The sequence below is a fragment of the Pelophylax lessonae genome (assembly GCF_965119305.1).
Source record: "Pelophylax lessonae genome assembly, chromosome: 1".
Taxonomy (NCBI): Eukaryota; Metazoa; Chordata; class Amphibia; order Anura; family Ranidae; genus Pelophylax; species Pelophylax lessonae.
In genome coordinates this window covers 601,060,919-601,082,800 of record NC_138768.1, presented here as the reverse complement: position 1 = coordinate 601,082,800, position 21,882 = coordinate 601,060,919, and the positions used below count along the sequence as shown (strand labels likewise).

The window sequence follows — 21,882 nt, the reverse complement described above, 5'->3', positions numbered from 1 at the left end:
TTTGCAATCATGCCTTAGTGTTTTGCTGGTGTCCTACCCAATTGGGTGCCTTTTTTTCCTCAGCTCTACTAGAAGTCAGTTTTTGCTAGTCTATCCTGGAATGTGACCTTTTTGTAGTGCTTTACACTGTGTATTGTGTGAGTTAACCGCAGAGTGATTTCAGGCACCATCTCTTGAAGACTCGATGGGTAAGGCTGGTCAGGCTGAAGCATCGAGAGCTAACTGTGTCCTTGGGTGAGCTTTTTAAATTTCCTGCCACTGCTGGCTTTAACATGGTAAGGGTTAAGGCTCTAGGAACAGTATTGACCTGGGCAGCACTCTGTGCTCTTTGCTGTCATTCAGCCCAGAGGAGGCACAACACCACCTCTGCTCCTGAAGTAGTACCACATGGCTCATTCAGTCTTGTCTGCATTGGCTGCTTGAGATTGTGCACTTGTAATGCCTTGCCTTTCTTTGTGCCTAGTTGCGCAACATGCCTTCTCAAAGACGCACAAAGGCTGATCCTTCTGCTACATTTGACTTGCACACCCCCAGAACGAGTAGAAGCGTATGGGCTTTCTGGTATCCCTGGAAAGCATCAATGCCTGAAATATATAAAACCTGGGATACCTATTATATAGAGCCTCTTTGCATATATTGCAATATAACTTGCTTAAATGTATTGGGGGAAATTTACAAAAACTGCCCCAGTCTGGAGCAGCTTTGCGCAGTAATTTGTGTCTAATCTCAGCTTGTTCAATTAAACTTGGAAAGGAAAAGCGAGAAGACTTGTCAGTTGGCATGCACAACTGCTCAAGGTTCTGGCTGAGATTGCAAGCCATATTCCTCTAGTATGGCCTTGGCTCCCTTTTTGGACTTTTTCCCTTGTGTCAGAATTTTTAGGCAGGACACTAAGATGGTCTCTTTGAACCATGACGTTCTGTGTTGGGGAACTCTCCCTGCAACAAATAAGGTGACCTGCTGCCTATCTATGCATGAACAGCTGTGAGTGTCTGCATTTTTTCCTAGAATAGTATGGCCTTCAAGATCTCCTCTGCAAGTAGCCTTTTTCATTAGTGTGAAAGTTCATCACTTGTAATGGGCATGGTGTATGGGGATAGTGTAAGCCTGGGGGCCCTTGTGGGGTCTTATTAAGAAATCATCCTCCTGCTGCTGAGCAACAGTCTTCTGAGGAAGCTGGAGGGCCACAAGGTTGAGATCCCTACTGTATGGTGTCCTTTTCGGCTGTACAGGTAATGGTAATATGGTTGTAACACCAAATTGTTTTCTATTTTATTTTGAAATTCAATAAATATGGTCTTTAAAAAAAAAAAAAAAAAATTGTTCTAGCTTTAGGATTCCTACATCTCGGAGGTTGCTACACCTCTTTAAGGGTGTGTGTGTCATGGTACCTTGGGCTTGCTGGTCCCTGTTGTGGTTCCTGAGGCCTTACTGTGTCGGTCCCTAGCTGCATGGTGCGCTGTGGGTGCCGCCATCTTGGATGTGGGCAATGTGATTACCCCTCCCCCCCCCCCCCCCCATAGACTTGTATGGGACAGCCATTTCCCCTGCAGCTTTCTATGGGTATCCTTTGTGTAGCCCTGGTGCTATACTTGGCAGTGTATTTCTAACAGGCGACATCACTTCCTATGTGGTCATTTCCTGCTGCTGAGCCAAGGTCACTTCCTGCTTCTCTCTCCATGCTGTGGAAGATTCGGGAGGCTGTGTATCTGAGGTGGTAAAGTATTGAGGGTCCCTGCGGTCATATCATTGCATGTTCTGCTATCAGTTTGGTTTAAAGGAGCTCCTTGCAGACCCCTGCGATTGGTGGATACCGCGATTGGCTTTCTTAAAGCTACAGTACTCCGTTTTTTTAAAATTGCACTGGAGTCCCTAACTGGAATTTCACCCTCAGACCCACTTTGTGCGACTCCCGGACAGTCCGGATCGCAATCGCTGGCTGCGATTTTAAATGCCCTGGAAAGCCTGGCGACTAAAGTTGATTTAGTCTTGAAAAAGGTTGATGGCCGTAAACGGCCACTGCCTTCTCCATCTGTGGAGATGTCCTCTGATTCAAAGGCTGATATTGCCCCCGATGCTACCCTTCCTGAGGGGTCGCTGTCCTTGCAGTCAGATGGTGAAGAGGACCTGTCTTCAGCTGCAGCGCGGGAATGTGCTTTGGTGGAAGCCCTGATTATTTCAGCGCTGGGTACTTTAAAATTGGCTGAGCCCACGCCGGCAGGGACGCGGGGGGCTTTTGGCTCCCAGAACTCCAAAAGCTTTGGACGGTGCAACCTAAAGTGGACCATCCGGTTTCCAAATTAGACAAATCTACTCTTGTGCCTGTGGAGGATTCCCCAATTTTTACTGATCCAGTGGACAGGCGGGTGGAATCTTTTTCCTGCCATCGTCACGTGCTGGTGGGTTCCATTTTGACACCATTTTTGTCTGTGCTAGTCTCAGACGGTGATGGCATGAGTTAGGGGTTTGCACGAGTCTTTGGACCCCGAGACTGTTCCACCGGAACAGCTGGAACTGTTGGACCAGGTGATCCAGGCTCTAGTGTTCCTGTGTGATACGTCTATGGATGCGGCTCCCCTGGTGGCCAGTGCCTCGGCCGTGGTTATTTTAACATGCATGATCTGGTTGAAGAGCTTGTCGGCTGACCAAGCTTCTAAAAAAGCCTTAGCTGATCTCCCCTTTCTGGGAGACAGGTTTGGCGACTCATTAAATGAATTGATCAAGGGCCTGACTGGCGGGAGGAGTACTCTTCTTCCTCAATCCTCCAAGGGTAAGACACCCTGTACTAAGCGGGGTCCCTCCTTTTCTGCTCATGAAACGTTTTTTTTCGTGCCTCTGGGGCGCAAGAAAAAGGTAAGCCGTTCAGAACGTCTGGAGGTGCTAAGAAACCCTGGGGAAAGTCCAAGGCCGGTCAGTCAGGTGCTGCAGACAAGTCCTCTTCAGCATGAAGGGGCGTCCTCAACTGTCTTAGGGGTGAGGGGACGTCTGCTCTTCTTTCAGGAACACCGGACTTCCTTCATTCAGGATGAATGGGTTCGCAAACTGGTTTGTTCTCGGTACAAGATCGAATTCTGGTCCCTGCCAGGGGACAGGTTTTTTTAGTAAAATCTTTACCTGTCTCTGGAGCGTTTGAAGGATTTGTGGGAGGCTGTGCGAGATCTCCTGGCTCAAGGGGCGAGTGTCAGTTCCCCAACAGGAACACTCTCAAGATTTCTATTCAAACCTGTTCACCGTGCCCAGAAAGGGAGGGCAAGCTGCGTCCAATCCTGGACCTCAAGGATTTTAACCTGCTTTGTGCAGGTGCAGAAATTCGGAATGGGAGTCCATCCAGTTGGTGGTGGCATCTTTGAATCAAGGGGATTCATCGATCTCAAAGATGCGTATCTCCACATCCCCCATTTTCGAGGGACACCAGCGATTCCTCCTCTTCGCGGTGACAGAGGAGCACTTTCTATTTAATTGGCGTTACCCTTTGGTCTCGTTTCTGCTCCCAGAGTTTTTACCAAGGCCCTAGCCCCTGTGCTGGCCTTGTTGGTCAATGAGGTATCGCCATTGTGGGGTATCTGAGCGATCTCCTGTTGCGAGCAATTTTCCATTCAGATCTGCTGAAAAACCTCTATCCCAGTTCGGACCCTTCAGGACTTCGGGTGGATGATCGATGTCGCCAAATCTGCCATGACTCTGTGCGGGTCACCTATCTGGGGCTGATCCTCGACTCTGGCGAGGGTCTTTCTTTTCTTCCTTTGGACAAGCTTCAGAAGTTGCAAAGAGCAGTCCAATTGCTGATGGAGGCCAATCGGTCCTCGCGGGCTTGCATGAGGGCACTGGGTCTGATGGCCTCGACCTTCAAAGCAGTCCCGTTTTCTCAGTCTCACACGAGACAGCTGCAGAAAGATTGTCACAATGGAACAGAGATCCTCTGTCTTTGGACCAGAGGATTCTGTTGAGCCATCTCCAAGTCAGCTCTCTTGGTGGATCCAGTCACCTGTCCTGTGCCATGGCAAATCCTTCCTGCCGGTGTTTAGGACGGTGGTCACCATGAATGCCAGCCTATCAGGCTGGGTTGGAGTTCTGGGGAAGCTTGGTGCTCAGGGGACTTGGGCGTCGGAAGAGTCTTACTTGCCGATCAATATTCTGGAGCTGAGAGAGCGATCAAGCTCTGCCTGCTTCACTGGACGAGTCGGCTACGTGGCTCTCCGGTTCGGGTCCAGTCAGACAATGCCACTTCCGTGGCTTACATCAAGGGGGCACCAGTAGAGCCCTGGTGGCCAAGGAGGTGGCCGAGATTCTGGTATGGGTGGAACACAATGTTCCGGCTCTTTCCGCAGTACACATCCCGGGTGTGGAGAATTGGCAAGCAGATTTCCTGAGTCGTCAGGTGGGTGTTCAGGGAGAGTGGTCCCTGCATCCGGAGGCTTTTCATCTCCTGTGCGTCCGGTGGGGGACCCTGGACGTAGATCTGTTTGCGTCTCGCCTCAACAGGAAAGTTCAGAGGTTTGTGGCCAGGTCTTGGGATCCTCTGGCCGACGCCACAGACACTCTGGTGGCTCCTTGGAGTCAGTATCGCCTGATCTATGCCTTCCCTCTGCTCTCTCCTGCCAAGGTTTCTTTGCAGGGTGGGGATGGAAGGCATTTTGTTCGTTCTGGTGGCACCAGGCTGGCCTCGGTGGTCTTGGTACGCTGAGCTGGTAAAAATGGTTGTGGATCCTCCATGGCGTCTTCCTTTGCGGGAAGATGTACTGTCTCAAGGACCGATCTTCCATCCTGCTTTACGGTCGCTGGCTTTAACGGCTTGTCTGTTGAAAGGAAGGTGTTGAGGGATAGAGGTCTTTCTGATTCAGTGATTCCTACCCTTTTGAAGGCCAGGAAGTCGACGTCTAGGAAGATCTATCATCGTACGTGGAAATCATACATTTCTTAGTGTGAATAGCTGCAGCCTCGCTTGTTTTCTGTAGCTAGGGTTTTGGCCTTTTTACAAAAAGGGGTTGAGCAGCGCTTGGCGTTGGGTACTATCAAGGGCAAGGTTTCGGCCTTGGCGATTTACTTCCAATGTCTGTTGGCTGCTCATACTTTGATTCGCACCTTCTTTCAGGGGGTGCGTCATCTGGCCCTTCTAGGAGATCCCCGTTGCCGCCGTGGTATCTTAGCCTGGTTTTGTCTGTTCTTCAAAAGCCTCCTTTTGAGAATAGGGAGATTTGTCTGCTTTGTCGCAGGTTGCTATCACTTCTGTCTGCAGTGTCTGAGTTGGTGGCGTTGTCCTCCTGTCTGCCTTATTTGGTGGTCCACAGGGATAACGTGGTCCTCCGACCTAATCCATCCTTTCTTCCTAAGGTATTGTTGCTCTAGGTAGGGTTCCTAAAAATGGTGCCACATCCCTATAGAAATTCCAGAGAAGAGGATTCCCCTATTGGTGGGACTTTTAAGGAACTTCAAAAATTAAAAATAGAGTATAATAGCAAAAAGTTTTATAACAAATAAATATAAATATACGATGAAGAAATGTTTTTTGGATCTTAGCTGGAAGGGAAAGAAATAGTTTCTGCCACCATCCCGAGAGTATAGTTTGTCGATTTGTGGTGCCTCAAGTCAAGTATGGGATTTTAAGGGCAGGAGTAAGGCGAGTAAACAGTAGTAGTACAATTTGTAGATAAAATTTATTCACATGTATAATTATATACAGAGATTTGAGTGAATTGATGGGTCAAGTCCCATTGTGATAGTGAAGAGAAAAAAAGTAGTAGGTGTGGTTACACGTGAAAATGGTGACTTAGACAAGAAAGGTAGATGGTCCTGCTCTGCTGTTCCTCATATCAGAGAATGGGAAATGGTTGCAGAGAGGGGCCTGATCGGTATTCCAACATGTTTCGGCCTGTAGCGGCCTTTATCAAGGATGTTACCGATTCTAGGAATAAGTACAATAAATTGTCAGAAATAGTAGTATATAGTTGTTCAAGTTTAAGTTATATATAGAGTTGTAGATTAACATACATATTTTTTGTCCACTTTCTGGAGTATTGCTTTCCCAGACTTTTTCCAGGAGCTGCAGGAACAATGCTGTATTGGGTGAGAAAAGTGCAGTATGGTTGTAGTTGGAGCCACAGGTGGAACAACCTGAAGAGTTGTTGGTAATAAATAGTATAAAAATAATAATAGTAATAATTACTTCTTGGGCCACGTTTTTTCTGGTCCAATGTAGTTCAATGTGGCTATAGTGTATAACTTTCCACATTGATGGAGATCATCTGTGGTGTTTGCACATTGATGGGAGTCATCTGAGGTGCAAGGTATATAAGAAAGATGCATAGTAAAGTAAAGGATGGTATGAGGTAAAAATAAAACATCCTTGAATGCAGTACTGAAGGTTTGAAAATTGGTGAAAAGTAAGGACTTGGTGGAGAGATGTTGGTACATCTTTTCAAGTCTATGCTTACGTTTTGTAGAAGGTATTGGTATGGTGTTGCAGCATGTTGCCTCCAGGTCCTGTCCTCCTGCGATCCGGGAGAGACTGAGGATCTGGAGGTGTTCCCCGGCCTTTTAAAGGCTGTCGCACATGCGCAGTGATGCGCTGTGTGACGCCTATGGGCGGTGTCCGTGGTCTGACGTGAGATGCGTCTGCGTGCGGCAGATGCGGCATCCCTTGTAGCCGTGCGGACGTGCCCCTGCGGCCGCCGACACGGAAGAAAGCCAATAACTCCCAAGGGGGATAGTGGAGGGTGCAGGACCGACCGATTGGCTTAAAAATGCCCCGATCCAAAAGGGGAATCGGGGCTTTCCGTGCCGGGAGTTCCTGGAGTGCAGGAAATAAGCAAAAGAAGTGGATGAACAGTGTCATGACAGTATATGTACAGACGTGTAAACACCAATTAAGTACATATGAGAAAGGTTAAATAAATAAACAAGATACAATATATATTGATATATATAGGTGCAGCAATATAATCATGAAGGGAGAGGGGATGTGAGACGGTCTGGATAGGGTCCGAGTAGGGAGGGTATTCTATGGTCAGGTATCCCGGTATCATGTTTTTGGCATGTATTGGGGAGTAGGATGGCCAAAAGATGGCCAATTGTAGGTTGGTCTAAATGAAGGTGGATTTTCTTGGTATGAGTTTAGTCTTTTTTTTTTTTTTTTTTTTTTTTTTTTACCCATCAATTCACTCAAATCTCTGTATATAATTATACATGTGAATAAATTTTATCTACAAATTGTACTACTACTGTTTACTCGCCTTACTCCTGCCCTTAAAATCCCATACTTGACTTGAGGCACCACAAATCGACTAAATATAAATATACACAATCTAAAATGAGCAAGCAATACAATACACAAGGTGCAGAGGATGACCACAGGGAGAGCAGGTAAGTACCCAATGCGTTTCGAAGTAGCTGAAGACTTCTTCCTCAGGGGTCACCTTAAGTGGTATTCTGTTAATGATTTGACATTTTGTAAGAAATACAAAATCATTTTTATAAAAATAAATTTATTTTACAATATAGTTGTATGTCCAACATATACATGTCAATATAAATTGTAAAGCCACTTACATCGACTGCTTGTGTGTGATTAAAGAGTGCTTGCAAATTTTTTTAAAAAAATTTAAAAACAACCAGGTTCAGGGAAGTCAGACTGGCAGAGCATGGTCAAAGAAAACAAGCCAAAATAGTAAGTATTTGGTAATGATCCAAAAGATGGCTGTTTAAGGTGTAGACCTCCGGTATGGGATGGTAGGGGCAGCTGACCTCCTGCTGGATTGAAATAATCATAGGATAAATGCTGCTCAAAAAAATGTATCGTAATTCAAAAAGGCTACCAATTCAAAAGATTAAGTATTAAGTGGCTTTACAATTTATATTGAAATGTATATGTTGGACATACAATTATATTGTAAAAGAAATGTATTTTTATAAAAATTATTTTTTTTATTTCTTACAAAATATCTAATCATTAACAGAATACCACTTAAGGTTACCCCTGAGGAAGAAGTCTTCAGCTACTTCGAAACGCATTGGGTACTTACCTGCTCTCCCTGTGGTCATCCTCTGCACCTGTGTATTGTATTGCTTGCTCATTTTATATTGTGTATTTATATTTGTAATAAAACTTTTTGCTATTTATACTCCATTTTCAATTTTTGAAGTGCCTTAAAAGTCCCACCAATAGGGGAACCCTCTTCTCTGGAATTTCTTCCTAAGGTGGTGTCAGATTTTCACATGAATGAAGACATTGTGTTGCCTTATGTCCGAAGCCTAAACATCACAAGGAAGTTGCTTTGCGCTTTCTGGATGTGGTTTGGGCGATAAGGGTTTATCTGGCGGTTATCGAGTCCTTCAGGAATTCGGACTCTTTGTCCTCGTAAAGGTTTGGGTGCGTCTGCTGCCACCATTTCAAGATTGTTCAGGCTTATTCGATCAAGGGTCAGGTTCCTCCTTTCCCTGTTAAGGCACATTCTACTAGAGCGCTGAGTGCCTCTTGGGCTTTTCGCCATCAGACCTCTGTTGTACAAGTTTGTAAGGCAGTGACTTGGTTTTCTGTGCACACCTTTTACCAAATTTTACAAGATGGATTTGTTGGCTTCTTCAGATGCCTCTTTTGGCTGCAAGGTTTTGCAGGCTTTGGTTTCATAAGATAATGTTTGTACTTCTCTTTAGGGTCTTTTTATCTGGGTGCGCTTGTTTGGTTAAGCTCCAGGTTGGCTACGTTTAGCCTTTTGGAGTTGACGTTATTGTCTGGTTGCGTTTTCCCACCCCTCATGCCTATACTGCTTTGGGATGTCCCACTCAGCTCATTGAGGCTGCATCTGTCAATGGACGATGGAGAAAATATGATTTCTGTAAGATCTTACTGTAAAATCATTCTGATGTCCATCGACAGACGCAGCACCCGCCCCTCTGTTTGGGGTTGGTTCTATTGTCTGATGCGCTGGGTTGTGCACTGGGGGTTTATGCCTGGAGGGACAGCTCTCTGGGCATGTGTAGTCAAATTTTCCAAATCGGACAGGCCCCTGTTCATAGACCCGGGGTATAGACTTGAACCTTAAAGCGTAGTTCCGGGCACAAAAAACAATTTTTTTTTTTGTGCCCCTCCGCTAGGTATGCCGCACCTGAAAAGGAATTGGATAGTTATTTTTATTTTTTTTGTTTACTCGCCTTTTTATTGAAGATCGTAAATACTCACCTCTGACTGCTTCCTCCCTCGGAGCCGCGGCTCACCCCGTCACTTCCTGCCTCGCTATGACAGCACCGGCCCCGCTCGTCATTTCCGGGCGACGCCGCATTCCCCTGCTAAACAGCTTCTGGGCATGCCCAGAAGCTGTTTAGGAATGCCACGCCGGAAGTGACAAGAGGGGCCGGTGCGGCGCATTCTGGGACAAGAAGACGCGGAAGAAGACAGAAGAGGACCGCGCCGGCTTCAGCTGCCCACAACAGAGATGGAAACGCTGTGGAAGAAATTTTATAAGTAAGTATTTCTTCTAAAAGGTAAGTGCGAACCGGGACAGATCAGAGGCTAGCCATTGTGGAATGTGCTAGCCCTGACTGTCCCGGGGGTATGTTCAGTAAAAAATAATTTCTGTGCCCGGAACTCCGCTTTAAGGTGATTGGACACTGTCAAGGCTTTAAAGGACACGCCCTATGAGTGCCTTCACTATATAACCCTACTTTTTTTTTTTTTTTTTGGCAGCAGTTTTGCCAGTTTGCCATACATGGCCCCCCCCCCCGTCATGCCCGTGAACATCTGAGACATGTCACAGGAGGCTGCAGAACCATTTGTGCAGCTTGCGCGTCGGTAGGAGACAGCTGTGCAATCTTGCGGCTTCCCACACACAGCTTGGCGGTGCCGGGACCAGAAAATTTAAGACCCAGCCTAGGTAAGTACAGAGCTGGATCCCTGAACAGGTAAGTATCTGTCTTAAGTCAGGCTGCAGTATTTGTAGCTGCTGAATTTTAACTTTTTTAAAAATGACTTTCTCTTCAGTTTCACCTCTTCAATCATTGCCTTCACTGCTTTCTAATGCCATTGAAGCAGTGCATCCAGGTCAGCACAGCCTCAGTAAAACCTTGAGAGCCATACCTGGACCCCATGCTGTATGGGCGGCCTGTAACACTGGTCGGGGTACTGCATTCTGCATGGGTGCTCACCTTAGAACTTAGTCCAACGCGTTTGAGTGAGCCACAGGGTTCTATAAAGGGTCTAGGGCTGTGGTCTATTGATGTGAAATACAGACACGGAAGCCCCCTCAGGGATATGCCCATGACAGGTGAAGCCTCAAAATTATATATAGTCCAGCATTTTGGGCAGGTAAAACAGGGTCATCTGGTATCAGACTGAGGTTAAAAAAAAAAAAAAAAACAGGACTATGTTAGGAATGTATTTACTTTTTACAGTGTAAACCAAACTGTGCTAAAATCCAGCCAAAGGAGCTTTGTCCAGGGCTACAAAACACCACAATCCTTCAGCACTTCTGTCTCGATCTGAACCAGGTGCTGCACTGTTTATACTAACAAGTGTAGGGGATGTAATGAGCTATATGTGTGCTCAACTGTGTATACTGTCATGTGTGGATGGTGTACTGAGCTGTATGTGTGCTTCACTGTATTTCCTGATTTGTAAACCAATAACACATTCTGTATGCAGGCAAACGTCAGCTATTTTCATAATCTATTATTGGTTTCAGCCCTACTTCTAAAGGCTTACACTGGTAGGCTCCCTGAAACTTCAGTATGCCAAAGTTCAGCTAACTGTACAAGGGCAATGAGCAACCAAGGATTGTGCTTTAATAGAGCTATTGCCCCCTTCTGTGCTCTTTTGTGCAGTTTCCCTGAAGACAGGTCTCCAAACTTTCTAACCAAAGGGCCAGTTTATTGTCCTTCAGACTTTGGGGGGGGGGTGACGGGACTGGATTGTGACCAATGGGAGTAGAAAATGTCCTGACTTTGGTGGTTGATAATATAGCACCTGTGGTCAGACAGATAAGTGGTTTCAAAGAAGTACAAAATAGAATTCAGAACTCCCCATTCCCCCCTTTCTTCCCCCACCCCTCAAATCAACTGAAAACTGCTCAAGGAGTTTCTCCATTTAAACTTCTAGGTCTAATAGCCTCTTTCAAGGCCACCCATACTCATGTCAAGCATGGTAAGGAATTTCCTAGCTTTGTTGATCTCCAGTCCAGCCTTTAAGGGAGTCTTTTTTTTTTCCTTACAACTGGAAAATAAGTTGAATTTCTCTCAGGCTGCGGAGTGTTCCAGTTCCTTAGTCCAGTGGTGGAAGCGAAGCTCCCATCAACATCCTGGAGCTCGGAGAAATACAAATGGCTCTGCAACACTTTACCCCCTTCTGCAAGGACACTCAATCAGGGTGCAATTCTACAATGCTGTGGCCTACATCAAGGGGGTACCAAGACTCATGCAGCCTCAATTTAAGCAAGCAGGATAATCTCATAAATGGAAATAAACTGTCCGGTATCTCAGCAGTCTACATCCCAGGAGTGGAGAACTGGACCACTTGGTGGCCACCGCCTTGATCTAGGGGAAAGGGAATGTCACCCAGGCATCTTTAATTGGATATGTTGTGAATGGGGTACACTGATTTAATATGGAGACTAGGATGTCTATATCCAAATTACCTTTGCACCCAGGACCAAGGATTCACTAGTGCTGGCCTTGGGTGCCCTGATATTCCCAGGTCTCAGTTCAAGCTAATCCATGCCTTTCCCCCAGAGAAAATTCTGCATCTGCTCAAAAAGAGGGAGACACTGATTCCCATTGCAGCAAACTTGCCCTGAAGATCCTGGTACGCAGATACACTTCTAGCAGAGGACCCCTGGCTTCTCAAACAGGCCATATCTGCTGTGCTCAGAGCCCCATTTTGCTTCTCACTCCCTGGCTTTAATGGCATTGCTGTTAATGGTATGGCTGTTGAAGCCCAGGTTTTAAGTTAGTCTGTTATTCCTACTGTTATTCCTATCTTGCTGACAGCAAGAAGACTCTTCCAGAAAGATCTACTATCATACCTGGAAATCCTTTGTAAACTGGCATGCCAAAAAAAACGGAATTTTTGTAAGATCTTACCTGTAAAATTCTTCTGAGTCCTCCGGACAGTCGCCGCCACTTCATATTCATCACTAATGGGGTTATTGACCTTTGCTCCGCAGGAGTAGCTAGGCAACAAAATAGTTAATATCAAAGCTTTTAGCATATCCCACCCCTAGGGGGTGGTCCCCTCAGTCAATACCTCCCTGCTTCCTGCATTCCCAACTCAGTTTCAGTAGCATAGCAGTAGAGTACATAAACAAACCCCAAAAGAGGGGCGGGGGCGGCGACTGTCGGAGGACTCAGAGAAAGGAATTTTACAGGTAAGATCTTACAAAAATTCAGTTTTCTCTTACGTCCGACAGTCGCCGCCACTTCATATTCATCACTAATGGGGACGTCCTATAGCAGTGTAGACATGAGGGGTGGGGAAAAAAAGCAGCCGCGCCTAAGGCAACGCAGTACCCACATCAGAGAAAGGAACCTTATCAAAGTAAGAGAACCAACTGGAAAACGGAAAAAAACGTGCTCAACAGGAGCAACAACCCAGGAAAACAAGTAACCTAGGGATAAAGACATCCCAACAGCCAAGGACCCAAAACAAGGGGTTTTAAGGCACTGCCGCACTAAGAACTTTGCGGCCAAAGGAAGCATCCGCCGATGCCTGAACATCCACCTTGTGGAATTTTGAGAAGGTGTGAACTGACGACCAAGTCGCCGCCTTACACACCTGGGCCACAGAAGCCTGATGACGATAGGCCCAAGACGTACTCAGAGACCTGGTAGAGTGCGCCTTCACAGGGAAAGGGGGAACCTTCCCCTTCAAAGCATAGGCTTGCACAATGGTCTGTCTGATCCATTTGGCGATGGTCGCAGCCGACGCCGCCATGCCCTTCCGAGGACCCTCTGGAAGAACAAAAAGAATCCGACTTGCGAAAGGATTTTGTCGATGACAGGTAAACCCTGATCGCCCGAACATCCAAGGAATGCAAAGCCACCTCCCTTGGATGCTTAGGCTTCGCGCAAAGCGAAGGCAAGACAATGTCCTCATTGAGGTGAAATTCCGAGATCCTCTTCGGAAGAAAAGACGGGTTAGGTCGCAAGACCACCTTATCCAGGTGAATCACCAAGTAGGGAGAGCTGCAGGACAAGGCCGCCAGCTCCGATACCCTGCGAGCCGAAGTGATCGCCACCAAAAAGGCAACCTTCTTAGACAAGAGAGGCAATGAGATCTCCCTAATCTTCTCAAAGGGAGCATGTTGCAACACGGACAGAACAAGGTTCAAATCCCATGGAGGTAAAGGATTCCTCCGAGGAGGAGCCAAGTGACGCACCCCTTGAACAAAGGTGCAAACCAAAGAATTAGACGCCACAGGGCGTTGAAAAAGAACGGCCAGCGCAGAGATCTGACCCTTAATCGTGGCCAACGCCAAACGCTGGTCCACTCCAGTCTGGAGGAAAGCCAACACACTCTCGATACCAAGTATGAGCGAGGGGAAAACCCCCTGGACTCACACCAGGCAAAATACGCCTTCCAAGTACGGTAGTAAATTTTCCCCGAAGAGGCTTTTCTAGCCTTGATCAAAGTGGGAATGACCTCAGGGGAGAGACCCCTATCCTTCAGGACCTGACTTTCAACAGCCAGGCCGTTAAAGCAAGCGACTGTAAAGCAGGATGGAATATCGGTCCTTGAGACGGGAGATCTTCTCGAAGAGGTAGACGCCACGGAGCGTCGACCGCCAGATTCACAAGGTCTGCGTACCAAGACCGGCGAGGCCAGTCCAGCGCCACCAGAATCACTGTGCGCGGTTCCGAGGCCAACCTGCGAAGGAACCTGGACAGCAGCTGAATCGGTGGAAAGGCATACATCAGACGATACGGACTCCAGGACGTCACTAACGCGTCTGAGGCGTCTGCCCGAGGATTGCGCGTTCTTGCTACGAACCTTTCCACCTTGTTGTTTAGGCGAGACGCGAACAGGTCCACATCTGGGGACCCCCACTTCGCGCACAGCATCTGAAAGACTTCCGGGTGAAGGGACCATGCTCCCTGGTCCAGGGTCTGGCGACTCAGATAATCCGCCTGCCAGTTCTCCACTCCCGGAATGTGAACTGCAGTTATCGCCGGGACGTGTGTCTCGGCCCAAGACAGAATGTCGGCCACTTCCCGAGCCGCGCGGGCACTCCTGGTGCCCCCTTGGTGGTTGATGTAGGCCACCGCTGTGGCATTGTCCGTCTGCACCCGAACCGGACAGCCTTGAAGCCTGTTCGTCCAACGCAGAAGGCAGAGATGAATTGCCCGCAATTCCAGAATGTTGGTCGGGGGAGGAATCCTCCCTTCCGATCAAGTTCCCTGGGCGGACAGGACGCCCAGGACCCCACCCCAGCCCGACAGGCTGGCATCCGTGGTGATCACCGTCCATGACAACGGACGAAAAAGACTTGCCCCCCGACACCGCCGGGGACTGGAGCCACCACAAAAGACCCCTTCGGGTGAGGCGGCTCAACGAAATCCGCAGATCCAGAGATTGCGGACGCCCGTCCCACTTGGCCAGGACCTCCGCCTGAAGATCCCGTGTGTGAAACTGGGCGAAGGGAATCGCCTCGAAGGCCGAGACCATCAATCCCAGACACCTCATACACGTCCGGAGGGACGAGTACTGATTGTCCCTGAGGGACCTGACTTCGCTCTGAAGTGTCTGGAGCTTGTCTTCCGGCAGGAAGACCTTCGCTTGAACAGAGTCCAGTATCATTCCCAGGTAGGGAAGACGAACCGACGAACACAACGTTGACTTTGGGAAATTTATCGTCCAACCGAACTCCTGCAGAGTCTGCATCGTGATGGACAGGTCGTTCACCAGGCCCTGACTGGTCGCAGACCGAATCAAGATATCGTCCAGATACTCGAAGACAGAGATGCCCTGGGCTCTCAGTAAAGCCAGGACCGGCGCAAAACCCGCGGAGCCGAAGCGAGACCGAAGGGTAACGCCACAAATTGGTAGTGATCCTCCGCAATGGCGAATCGAAGGTACCTCTGGTGACCCTCAAATTGGAATGTGAAGGTACGCATCCTTCAAATCGATGGAGGCCATGAATTCCCCCGGAACCAGGGCAGCCACCACCGAGCGCAGGGATTCCATGCGAAAATCTGCCCGCCGGCCGAGAGAGAAACTCGATCTTGTAACCAGATCGAACGATTTCCTGAACCCACCTGTCCCGAATGCGGTCCAGCCAGGGTTGAAGAAAACCGAGCAAACGTCCCCCCACCCCAGAACTGGGTGAGGGCGTCCCTTCAGGCCGTATTGTTATGGGCAGCGGACCCGGACTGGCCGGACTTCTGCTTACCCGTCCACGGCTTCTTCTGGGAGCCTTGGCCCTTGAAGGGCTTGCCCTTATAGTGCGACCGAAAGGCACGAAAGGATCCCTGAGAGGGTCTAAACGAGGCATTCTTCTTACCGCGAACAAACTTTTTCTTGTGAGTTTGGGGCAAGAGAGTGCTATTACCCCCATAAATACCCTTTATCAGAGTATCCAAAGATTCGCCAAAAAGACGAGATCCCGCTTAGGGCTAGTTAGCTAAAGTCTTGCGAGAAGATTGGTCAACAGACCAACATTTCAGCCATATCAGGCGACGGTTCAATACCGCCACACTTGAAAGACGGGCAGCCAAAGGGACCAAATCTAAGTCCGCATCACAGAAATACATGACACCCTGATGAATCTGATCCACCATAGCCAAAGTTGTCGGCGGGGCAGAGTCAGCCACCAGGGTGCGCCTGAGCACCTGCGTCCAATCCGCAATAGCCTGGGCTGCCATAATGGAAGCAAAAATAGGCTTCAGCATAGAGCCAGCAACCGTATAAGAATGACGGGCCAGAGATTCCAATCTCCTGTCCGTCGGGTCCCGGAACACCGGGGTATCCTCAGCAGGGATCGCAGTTGATTTATTCAAAATCGCCACCGCGTGATCCACCTGAGGCGGCACACACCAACGCTCATCAGTGGCGGGTGTAAAGGGATAGCGCAGCTTGAACCTACTCGGCACAGCGAAAGGCTTTTTTAAATTGCGCCATTGCTCATCCACCGCGCGCTGAAATTCCGTAGAGCAAGGAAAAACCTGCGATGTTTTGCGTTTCCTTTGCGTCCCATAAGGACATCAAAACAGGAGGACATGGTTCATCCTGCAAATGCAGCGTCTACTTGATAGAAGCAACCAACTCATCCATGAGTGCAAGCTCTTCAGATGAGCCAGGGGGAGAATTATCAACCCCTTCCACCTCAGCCTCCCCCTCAGACCCCACAAGGTCAAGGGATGAGTGAGACCCTGAGAAGGGCACTCCAGCCATAGCAGCCCCATCGCCCTCTGAATCAGAGGAAATACACTCTGGGCCGTTTAGTGGATCGATCAGCCACCAGCATCTGCACCTGAGCAGCTAAGTTTGCCACAATAGTGGCCAGATCAGCCCCCTCGGGGGAAGCAGCAGCCCCTTGGCCCCCCACCAAGGTGGGAGGAAACTTGCAATCCTGAGAATCCATGCCTCAGCAAGATAAGGAAGAAAGGGGTACTGCCCCTTTAAGATCGCGGCGAGCGTAGCCCACCGCACCCACTGAATACACTGACCCCCACAGGGACAAACTGGGCAAGGAATACAGGAAAAAATGGGAAGATAAAAACCTGGAGAGGTCACACAGGCTGCTGCCACCGATCGCTGTCCCAGAGCAAAAGGAAGTGAAGCAAGACTGACCGCCCCTATGAAGCCTATGCAAGGCTACACAAACATGGCCGCTCGGCTGAGGATTCCTTGGGCAAACAGAAAATGGCGCAGACATGTGGCCTGATCGATCGCCGCCAAAAACGCCATGCATTACCACACAGGACCGGCCACCATGATTCTGCCGCAAAATGGCGGATCGCCTCACAGCATGCCCAAAATCTGACTGCTTCATGCTTACACCCAGCAGAGCGGGAGAGCCCCCCCCTTCACAGCCCACACACAGGCAGCAAGTCCACACAGGAACTGACAGGGAGCACAGCAGTCACACAGTCCCAGACTGACACCCAAATAGACAGGACCCCACATAAAGTTACACTTACCAGTCCGGATGGCGTGGGGAGCCTGCTCCAGCGACCAAACCGCTGCACTGAAGACAGGGAGTGTCGCAAGCATGACGCAGTGGAACTGCGGTGCGAAACCGCAATGGCGTCCAGTGAGGTAGCCACCTCACCGATAGCATCCCTGCAGCGAAAAGGGATGGGTCGTTCAATGTGCCAGGGCAAAACCTAAGCTGAACGCTCGATGGCAGGCTGGGAAGCCCCTGGCCCTGAGCCCTGGGATCCAGGGTGGCCAGACTGAGACCCAGCTCCGCACGATCATCTTCATCAGAAGAAGCTAACTAACGCTGAAAATAAACAGCCCCAGCACAGGAACAGCCAGCCTACTCCTGAGCTAGGCATTAGAAACTGAGTTGGGAATGCAGGGAGGTATTGACTGAGGGGACCACCCCCTAGGGGTGGGATATGCTAAAAGCTTTGATAACTATTTTGTTGCCTAGCTACTCCTGCGGAGCAAAGGTCAATAACCCCATTAGTGATGAATATGAAGTGGCGGCGACTGTCGGAGGACGTAAGAGAAAGTTAGGGTTTTAGGGGATGAGCCAAGGGGGCTTGCCCTCAAAAGCATTGTCCAGTGTCCAATTACCTAATGGTATGAGCCTATAACCCAGGGTCTTAAATTACGTTGCCCATGTCCTGTACTCTTAAGGTATGAAATTTTCAGGCAAGTTAAAATGTCTGCATATGCACAGATTTTTAAGGCTTAAAGCTTTGTCTACTCAACCTGCTTTTAAAGAAGCCCTACTCACAATGAAGGGGCACCTCATTGCCATTTTCTCAAGTCTGGATTCAATCTTTGATTTCAAAGGGGTGCAAAATAGTTTCTACCTCTTGCCCCTCTTCGTTTTTACTTTCCAGTTTGCCAGCTTCAGGTTAAAAAGGCAGTTATAATGACCACCTTTTACCAATAATACAGGCATTAGGAGTGGTTGTACCAGTTGCTTATGAAAAGTGGTTTCACTTCAAACCAATTCATTACCACAACAAATGCGGTCATTCAACAAATACTAGACTTAAAATCTCTAAACCGATTTTTGTGTCAAAATAATTCCAGATGGAATAGACCAGGTCTGTATTTGCTTCTCTGAAGCAAGGGGTACTTTTGGCATCCGTAGAAATGTCGATCTACAAATCCTGCACTCCGAGTGTTCAAAAAAGTGCTTGCCCTACTTTTGGCTCTTCTGCGAACTCAGGGCATTCATTTCACAGGTTACCTGTATGAAAAAGTACTGAAGGATTCTTCAGCCCTTACATAGTCCAGAGTACCTGGTTCTAATCTTGCACAGCCCAATTAGCATCTAGCGGATTAGTCTTGTTCCAAACAAACCAGACCTACTGGCCCCAAGGTATGTTTTTCCATTTCATTGTCTAAAAATAAAAGTTCTTTAGTGTACAATCAAGCTAGTGGGAATTTTGAATTGTCAATACACTCATTGGAGTATGGTACAGGGCACAGGCATGCCCCTCCCCTTTATGTCTTGATCCTTATTGCATGCCAAAAAACTGGAATATCAGTTGATGGGGACAGTGTTCTCTGACGGAAGCCACCAAATTTTTTATTTTTTAATGCCAATGTCCACCTGAAAATACCTACTTATAACCTATGTTCTAATACAAGTAGTGTCCTCCTTTTTTTTTTTTTTTTTTTTTTTTTTTTTTCCTCCCACATCTGATTAGTTGGCTGGTCCATCTATCTTTACTGGTTGAGGCCCATCATTCCTTCAGGTTGGCAGATTTTTACCTGTCTTGATCTGGAGTATTACTGGTCCTCAGTGCCCTCGCTTTGGCTGTGGCAGTTTCCCAGTTTTCTTTGGCTTTCCCTAAAAAGCCCTGATTCAGGCGTAGGGTTCTTAAGATACTTTGCGCAATGATCTCCATATCAGTTGGACCTCTCCGAGGCTATTGCCCACACTTCAGTTGGACTGCTTTTGGACATACCCACTCATAATTCTTGTGTCCCTCCAATGTAAAATAAAGAGAACAATTTTACTCGCGTGCATTCCATTGAGACACAGTTCCCACCCCTTTTTTGTTGGCCTTATGTACTGCTTGCTCATAAAATGGAGTCATAACTGATAGAAGTGGGGTAATATGGGGTTGGTTTCAACATTTTGTTTGCCAGTGTCCCAACCTCCTGCAGGGGGCAATATAACCCGCCCACTTCAGATGTCCTGTGTCAGTCAGTGGACTTCAAGAAAAGCTTTTACTGAAAAGTACTAAAATAATGAAGCTGATCTCCATATTTACTTTAAATTTTAATAGTTTGAACCAAACTATTTTCTTCAAAAACTTCTGCAGAGGCTGTCAAGCACTGTATGTAGCCTAAGCTACATAAAGTACCCACCACTATGTAAAGATAAAGCTGTGTGCTGGAAGTCTGTCCGTCCCCTTTTGCCTTTTTTCTCTTAGTGTCAGGAAAACTTTTCAAAAGTGAGTAATGCTGATAGAAGAGGAATGGGGCACTGGACAGAAATGACTCAGTGCTCTGGAGAGAGGCAAATTAACACTATAAAAATGTGCTTTGTTGAGATTTCATGTCTGAGGTTTACAGCAACTTTAAAGTTACAGTAAACATGAAAATCCACTTTAAAGAAGTGGAGCAGGGAGGCTTAAGGGACGATCTGAGGAGTGGTGAGATTTTGCATGGTATCAGGTTAGATATTAAAGCCATGAAAGGGTTTAGAAGTTCTTCCTTGGGGCACCCCTGTGAAGAGGGAGGAGATGGGTTTGTAGTGAACACGAAGAGTGCTTGGGTAGGAGAATAGGAGAGTTTAAAGTACCTTTCACACGAGGCGGATCTTTTTTTGACGAGCTCCTATTGCTCAGCAGGGATTGCTCTACTGAGCAGGCGGATGACCGTTCCGCCTCCGCTTACTGTGCAGAGAAGGACCTGTCAGTCTCGCTCTCCTGGGGAGATTGGATGAAAATGGACAGGCTGTCCGTTTTTCATCCAATCTGACCCGCTGGACGGATAGCAAACCTATCCCCATCCGTCTGTTTTCAGCGCATCTTGTCCGTTCGGATGCCAGATGGGTGTCAGCGGATATCCACCTCCCTATAGAGGACCATGAGTTGCCCGATCAGTCCGAGAAAGTGGAGTGGGATGGCGTTATTTAAGAAACGGGTAGTTTCCCCCCCCCCCTGTCAGAGGCAACAGAGATGTCTTGTATTAAGACCTTTTTAAGTTGCATGGTCAAAGCACAGGTTCTCGTACAAATTTTTTGGTTGAGATGGCTATCCCAGTAACCTAAAACCTGTGTGTGTGTGTGTGTGTATGTGTGTGTATATATATATATATATATATTGTGTGTGTATGTATTATATATAAATTTTTTTATTATTTTTTTTCTTGTCTAAATTTGTTTTTTTTATTCTCGTAGAATGACAGTCCATATCAAGGCGGTGTATTTTTCTTGACTATTCATTTTCCAACAGACTACCCCTTCAAACCTCCAAAAGTATGTAGAGTTCATAATTTTATTTATCTTTTATATTTAATATTCCTAAGGAGTCTGATGCTAGTTTTGCATGTGTTTATATGCTTATGATTCTGTTAAGTGTTTTGCGCACTCTGCTTTATTTTTTATTTTTTTTTAATGACCTAGTGTTAATTGTCAAATCTCAAAAGTATTTTGCATGTGGCATTTATAATGTGCATTTGCTACTTTACTTTTTTCCAGATCACTATGTTGTGTGTGTTTGTGTGGTGTCTCCTCCTCCAATGAAGTCAATGTTATCGTTTTGAAGCCTGTTCAATAGAGTGCACTGCAATGTTAACAGATCAGAAGGATAAATGCATGTGTAACTAGGCTCTAAATTTTTTGAAGTGTAATTTAAAGTGTAAGTCCCTAACACTAAAATCCCTGCATCTACAGACATCCTCAATTTAACACTAACCTATCTAGCCCTATAAAGAAGAAATCTGTATACATACATTTTTTTTGAAGCTGAGCTGTCAGCCACGGCTTTGCTGTGGAGGTGGGTGCAGAGGACACAACAGACAATGGAAGCCCAATAGTAAGTCTATGGGTGACGTCACTTTTCATTCATTTCACAGCCGTCGACTGTGTCCTTTGCAGAACTTCCGCCGATTAAAGCCCGGAGCGGATCGGCTTTAAAAAAAAAAAGTACCGTATTTATTGGCGTATAACACGCACCTTCATTTTAAGAGGGAAGTTTTAGGAAAAAAACATTTTAAATATTTAAAAATAACAGTACACTGCCCCTTTAAACACCCCCCTAAACATTGCACAGTTCCCCCCATGCACACTACATTCCCCTTTTATTACAAAGCCCCCTTTACATTGCACAGCCCCCCCTGCACTCCCAGGTGACCCCCAGTCTCCTGGGACAGCCCTGACAGCGTAATCTAAAGTAAAAACAAAATCACTGCCAGCCCCTTTCCATAGATACTTCCTACAATGTGTCACTGTTATTGTAAACCGATGCCTCTAAATACCTCAGTAGCTCTGTTCTTTCATGGCCAGTCATGTGACTGCTCTCCTCCACCAATCTGAAGCTACACTCAGAGGAGGAGGAGCGGGAGGAGGAGAGCAGCTAGCAAGAATAAATACCTGGTTAACTTTGGAGGCAGCGTTTTTCAATGACAGTGATATAATGTAGTAAGGATCTATAAAAAGGGTCGGCATTGATTTTTTTCTAAACTGCAGAGTACGCTGGCAGGGCTGTCCCAGGGCCAGGAGAGGCGGGGCGGCCGGCCTGACACCCCTCCAATGTTTGGCA

General features: G+C 47.3%; 1 protein-coding gene across 2 annotated transcripts in view; it reads left to right on the top strand.

Moving 5' to 3' along the window:
• Positions 1–21,882, top strand: part of UBE2D3 (ubiquitin conjugating enzyme E2 D3) — a 140,140-nt gene that overhangs the window by 90,540 nt on the left and 27,718 nt on the right. For both annotated transcript variants that reach the window (XM_082261704.1, XM_082261705.1), the window contains exon 4: positions 20,520–20,597. In XM_082261704.1, coding sequence (XP_082117830.1) covers positions 20,520–20,597 — 78 coding nt within the window. The remainder of the gene's footprint in view (positions 1–20,519; positions 20,598–21,882) is intronic.